Source organism: Arachis stenosperma, chromosome 3, assembly GCF_014773155.1.
Source record: "Arachis stenosperma cultivar V10309 chromosome 3, arast.V10309.gnm1.PFL2, whole genome shotgun sequence".
In the NCBI taxonomy this organism is placed as follows: domain Eukaryota; kingdom Viridiplantae; phylum Streptophyta; class Magnoliopsida; order Fabales; family Fabaceae; genus Arachis; species Arachis stenosperma.
In genome coordinates this window covers 12804387-12811076 of record NC_080379.1, presented here as the reverse complement: position 1 = coordinate 12811076, position 6690 = coordinate 12804387, and the positions used below count along the sequence as shown (strand labels likewise).

Below are 6690 nucleotides of genomic sequence, written 5' to 3'. Positions count from 1 at the left end.
GTCCGTGTAAGTTTGCTTGCGCATCCGTAGTAGAATGATGCGACTTTTTATGTTATTGGTATTTTTGTTTAATGAGTATGGTATATCATAGTTTATAGAATAGCCTCCTTCGTACTTCAAAGAGAAATAAATGAGTACTGAAGTTGTATGAAAAGATTAAACTTTATTAGTAATAGTACCTGTACAACGTTATTCAGGTGAACCAGCCTCATTAAAACCTCTATGAGTAAAAACCTGTTTGGAAAAAATCCTCAAAGTAGGAAAAAGAGTACTGGTTTGTTTGCTAACTGTAATATTGTTTCAAAGAGTTGACGTTCCATGTGCTCGGAATTGTTGTGCCGTCTAATTGTTCCAATTTGTAAGCCCCTCGCCCCAGTACTTCACATACTCGGTATGGACCATCCCAGGCTGCGGCGAGCTTTCCGTGGGAAGAAGGTCGGCGTGCTTGCTCAGTTTTCCTTAAGACTAGATCACCGATGTTGAATGTTCTCGGCTGTACCTTTCGTGAATATCGTCGACTGAGCTGCTGTTGTAGTGCTCGGTGCCTGATGGCTGATGTTTCTCGAATTTCTTCAATTAGGTCGAGCTCTGCTTGCCGAGCTTCATCATGATGCTCGGCTAGGGTTCTGAGGGAGTCTTGTGATATTTCCATGGGGATCATTGCCTCGGATCCATAGACCAAGCGAAATGGTGTCTCTTTGGTCGTTGAATGTGGTGTAGTGTTGTACGCCCATAACACTTCTGGCACGAGCTCAGCCCATAATCCCTTCGCGTCGTCGAGCTTTTTCCGCAATGCCTGAAGGATTACTTTGTTAGCGGCCTCTGCCAGCCCGTTAGATTGTGGATGCTCCACCGAGGAGAAATGCTGTTTTATCTTTAGGTTCTGCAAAAATTCCTTGAAATTATGGTCAGTGAACTGCCGACCATTGTCGGTTATGATGTGACCTGGTACACTGAATCTACAAATTATGCTTTTCCAAACAAAGCTTATCATTTGGGATGATGTGATTTTTGCCAAGGGGTGTGCTTCAATCTATTTTGAAAAATAATCTATTGCAACTACTAAATATTTCACCTGTCTTGGGGCAGTGGGGAATGGCCCGAGAATGTCTATTCCCCATCTATTGAATGGCCAGCTTACCTCTGACTGATGAAGATGTTCTGCTGGCATATTAATCATCGGTGAGTGCTTCTGACATTTGTCACAGGTTCTGACCTTTTGCCTACTATCGTCCCATATCGTCGGCCAGTAAAAACCTGCCCGGAGTACCTTCTGTGCTAAGCTCCGAGCACCACAATGTATCCCACAAATGCCCTCGTGGGCCTCTGATAAGACAAGATCGGCTTCTGCCCTGTCCAAACATCTTAACAAAGGTCGAGAATATCCTCGCCTATACAGAATGTTATTCATCAATGTAAAGAAAGAGGCTTGTCGCCTGAACTTGTTCTTATCCTTGATTTCTTCTGGAATAGTACCATTACGGAGATACTGTATGTAAGGCTGTTGCCAACTTTCTTGGTTAATTATGCTTAGGATGTTAAATTCATCAATGCTTGGCCTACTTAAAGTTGATTGCAAAAGTGTTGAAGTTTGCGTTTGTGTGGTGGCTAGCTTTGACAAGATATCGGCTCTATGGTTCTGCTCCCTAGGTATATGGATAACCTCGACATTTGAAAAATCATTTAATAGCTTTTGGACAATGTCTAGGTATTTCAATAATATCTGATCTTTCGTTTGAAAACTATGATTTACTTGCTGAACAATTAGTAATGAATCGCAGTAAACTTTTAGAATTTTAACCTGTAAATCAGTAGCTAACCTGAGCCCAGCAATGAGGGCTTCATATTCGGCCTGATTGTTGCTTGCTTTGAACGAGAACCTGAGAGAATGCTCGATTACTATGCCATCCGAGCTCTCAAGTAGTATTCCTGCACCTGCCCCCTGAGGGTTCGAAGCACTGTCAACGAATAAGGTCCAAGGTTGACCTTTATCGTCGGAGTTTGAGGACGTAAGTTCGGCTACAAAGTCCGCTAAACATTGTGATTTAACCGACCCTCTAGGCTGATATTGAATGTCAAATTCTGACAGCTCTATGGACCACTTAATTAATCGTCCTGCTAACTCAGGCTTAGAGAGTATCTGCCGAAGTGGGTGGGCTGTTCGAACGATGATTGTGTGGCTCTGAAAATAAGGTCGGAGTCTCCTGGCGGAGAAGATTAGTGCTAGGACGAGCTTCTCGAGCATTGGGTAACGTAGCTCAGCATTTTGTAGTGACTTGCTCACGAAATAGACCGGCTGTTGCTCCTTGTTGTTTTCTGTAATAAGAACAGAACTAATGGTCACATCAGTTACAGATAAGTATAGATATAATGGTTCGCCGAGCTTTGGCTTTTGTAGAACAGGTGGTTTAGACAAAAATTGTTTTAAGCCTAGGAATGCCTCTTCACATTCTTGATTCCAAGAAAAGTGTTTTGCTGTTTTCTTTAAACATTGAAAAAAGTTAAAGGATTTAGCTGCTAAACACGGCATGAATCTTAATAATGCAGCTAATCGGCCTGTCAGCCGTTGAACTTCTTTTATTGTAGTAGGACTGTGCATGTCGAGAATAGCTTGACATTTTTCTGGATTAGCCTCTATTCCTCGGCTTGTCAAGATAAACCCAAGGAATTTTCCTCCTCGAACACCAAAGGCGCATTTTTCAGGATTTAACCTCATGTTATATTTTCTGACTTGCGTAAATATCTCATCAAGGTCGTCGATGTGGGGGTGGCCGACCTTTGTTTTGACGACCATGTCGTCTACATAGACCTCGAGGTTCCTGCCTATCTGCTGCTCAAAGACTTTATTCATTAATCTTTGATATGTTGCACCTGCATTCTTTAAACCAAAAGGCATAACATTATAGCAATAATTACCGTACTCAGTTATAAAAGCTATTTTTTCCTAGTCTGATGGATGCATAAAGATCTGGTTGTAACCAGAGTATGCATCCATGAAACTCAGTGTACCATAACCCCATGAGTTATCTACTAAGGTGTCTATGCAGGGTAGGGGATAAGCATCTTTGGGACATGCTTTATTTAAATCAGTAAAATCGACACACATGCGCCATTTACCATTATTCTTTTTTACCATAACGACGTTAGCCAACCATGTTGTGAATCTCAGTTCTCGGATGAACTGAGCGTCGATGAGCTTGTTGACTTCTGTCATTGAGGCTGCTCTCTTTTCAGCTCCGAGGTTCCGCTTTTTCTGAGAAACTGGTCGGGCTGTTGGGCTGACTGCTAACCTGTGTGTTATTACTGATGGACTAATTCCTGGCATATCCCCTGAGGTCCAAGCAAATAAGTCGGTACTCTGACGTAAGAATGCAGTCAGCTTCTCCCTGGCGTCTTTGTCCATTGACGCTCCGATAAAGGTGAATTTCGTCTGATCGTCAGTCAAGGTGACCCTTATTAGATCCTCATTTGGTACGAGGCGTTCTTGAAAGTCGGCTCTTGGGTCCAGCTCGGCCAGGGCTGGCTGCTCTGATTGTGTGGAGTTGACACGAACTTCGGTACTATTTTTCACGGGCTTTAGGCTTATATTGTAGTAGTGCCGAGCTTCGTGTAAATCACTGTGGATGGTTGCGACGATGTTGTCCTGCACAGGAAACTTGACACAAAGGTGAAATGTTGAAACTATTGCGGTGAATTTATTCAAAAATGGCCTCCCTAATATAGCATTATAAGGACTGAAACAGTCGACCACCAGATATTGGATGTCTTGTGTTTTAGACAAAGGGTGTTCTCCAAGAGTGGTTTGTAGCCACACAGATCCCATCACGGGAACTTGTTCTCCTGAGAAGCTGACTAGTTCTCCCGAATATTGCTGTAAAATATTAGTGCTCAGTTTTATTTTTTGAAATGTGCTAAAGAAAAGGATATCAGCGCTACTTCCTGGATCAAGTAGTACTTTTTTGACTATAAGGTCGCCCAGTTGGATGGAAATAACCACGGGATCATCAAAATTGGTGTGAGCAGAATTGAGGTCGGCGTGTCCGAAGGTCAGCTCGGGGACGTCTTGCATGGGGGGGGGGGGTTATGAGAGTTATTCTCGACTGCTAACATGGCTCTGTAGGTCCTTTTTCGAGCCGAGCTTGTATGGCCACCACCAGCATAGCCACCTGAAATGCAATTGATCACCCCTCTAGGGTGGGCAGGAGCTTTATCCTTTTCCTTTGATGATGGACCTGTTGTAGGTTGCTTGGAGCTCGATGCTGCTCTCTTTTGCATATGTCCTGTAATAAACTTGTCAAGATGCCCTTGCCGTGCCAAGCGCTCCAATAAATCTTTGGCAATGACACATTCGTCGGTTGTGTGGCCATGCTTTTGGTGAAAAGTGCAGTATTTGGTTTTGTCGACGTTTTTTGCTTCTGGATAAGCGCCTGCCTTTCGAGGGGGCTTGATCAGCTTAGAGTTCAGTATCTCCTTGATTATATCATCCCGTTTGGTGTTAAACTGGGTATAAGATTCATATCGCGGAACTGGTTTGAAGCTCTTCTTGTTGTCGCGTGGCTTTTCATCATCCTTAACGGCCGATTTGTCTGCCCTTCGTGCTTGGCGGAGCTCTTCAATATCAATCTATCCCTTGGCCTTCTCGCGGAACTCGGTCAAGGTTTTTGGTTTGGCTACGGCAATGGTCTCCTGAAATTTTCCTGGACGCAGGCCACTCTTAATGGCATGGAGATGGACTTCGGGATGGAGATCAGGGATCTGCATGGCCACTTTCGTGAAATGAGTTATATAATCTTTCAGGCTCTCTTGTGGTCCCTGCTTAATAGTCGTCAAATAGTCAAAATCGTGGAGGTATATTGCGGATGCTACAAAATGGTCTTCAAATTGGCTGGCTAGCTCCTGAAAATGGGATATTGAATCTGCAGACAAAGAGCAAAACCAGTCAAGTGCAGGACCATCTAAAAAAGATGGAAAACATCGACAAAGAATTGGATCGGATGCACCGTTAACAATCATAATAGATCAGAACTTCTTAACATGCTGCTTTGGGTCACCCAGTCCGTCATATGGGGCTAAGGTTGCTGGAAGGGTGAATTGTCTGGGGAGTTGAAAGTTCATTATATCTGCTGTAAATGGTCCCGCTGAGTTGTCAGGTTGTTCTTCCTCATTATCAGGCTGAATTTCTTCATTCCGTTGATTTCCTTCATCGTTGCTTTGTGGTGTCTCAGAAATATGAGTTCATTCGTTGTTCTCGTGATCATTATTATGATGCTCTAAGCGAGCTTGTACTAGCTGTGCGATTTGGTTTTGCATTCTCTGATTATCCTCCGCCATTCGCTGATTTGCTTGTTGAAGCTCGGTCACCATCCTTAGAAGCTCGGATGGAGTGGGCGGGGGAGCATCAGCCATGGGGGTGCGTGGAGATTTTGGGGCTTAGCACAAATGACGTTTCAAATCTTTCGGGCCCCACGGTGGGCGCCAATGTTCTTACCAGCTCAAGCCGAGGTAGAGGTCGTCCTCTTGATAAGGTCGGCGGACTCCCAAGGCGCGATCCAAAACCTCGTCAACAAAGGATGAGTGCGAGCGGTGGGTACCTGCAAAGGCACTCCGACGCTCAAGTCAGTAAGAGAATGTGTATGGAGACTTTTTCTTTTGAAAAGATTGCTTACCTCCTCCCGTTCTTGATTTTCCTCTTATACTCGTTTATTGCTGATCGTTAGACCTAGGTCGTAACGCTTGGAGAGGGAATTTATTGCTTGTCCGATATTATTGGGTGAGAAGATTATAACAGATAATCGGTTATGATAGTGGATACGTTACCGAGCTTATAACTCGTAACCGACTTTACTGGTCATATTATTTTTTATACTAGAAAGGATATAATTATAAAAATTATAACAATGTAAAAACTCAATTAAAAAATATATATAAAAGTTTAAGTAAAAATTTAATAAAATTATAGAAACTAAAATAATTAAACTTTTAAAAAAATATCACTTAAAAGAAATTCGTAAAAATTTACTTAAACAAAATTTTAGTAAGGTTTGAAAAAGATTCATCGAAGATGTGTTTGGATTAAAGTTTATAGATAAAAATTTGTATTAAATTTTATATAAAAATAGATTATAATAAAATAATCTCTCTCAAGGTTCTTCCATAAATAATGGTACCACATCCCAAAATAGCTGATTAAGCATTGAAGTTCCCATACCATCTTGGAATTTGTTTGATTCAAATAAATAAATGGTTCCGTAAATTTATATTAAAAATATTAATTTATAGAAAGTAAGAAATTAATAAAGAAAACAAATACAGAATATAAAGAATTAAAATTTATAAATACATAGATGAAAATGACATAAATATAAAGTACAGAAGGAAAATGGTAGAATTGAAATAACAGAAAAAAAAATAAAATCAAAATATATAAAAGAAAAAATGAAATCTCTCAAAGACTCATCTCGGCTTGTAATTTTCGTGCATTAATGTAATTGAGAATTTTTATAGTACATCAATGTGTAAATCAATTAAAGTTCTCTAACATATTGAAGTTATTCATAGGGTAGAATTTTTAAACTATTTGGCATAATCTTAAATCTTAGCAAATAATCTTTAATCTTAAACCTCAGATAAATTTAAACGCTAAGATAAGCTATTTTAACTATTAAACTTAGTCCTTCTTATTTTTTCTTA

The 6690-nt window shown here is 40.9% G+C and overlaps 1 protein-coding gene across 1 annotated transcript; it reads right to left on the bottom strand.

Moving 5' to 3' along the window:
• Positions 1–283: 283 nt before the first annotated feature.
• LOC130965509 (uncharacterized) lies at positions 284–2851 on the bottom strand. The gene is made up of 2 exons (XM_057890268.1): positions 1142–2851; positions 284–1033 (listed from the first exon to the last, which is right to left on the bottom strand). Exons 1-2 carry the CDS (start codon positions 2849–2851, stop codon positions 284–286), a joined length of 2460 nt encoding a protein of 819 aa, XP_057746251.1.
• Between the last annotated feature and the right edge of the window lie 3839 nt (positions 2852–6690).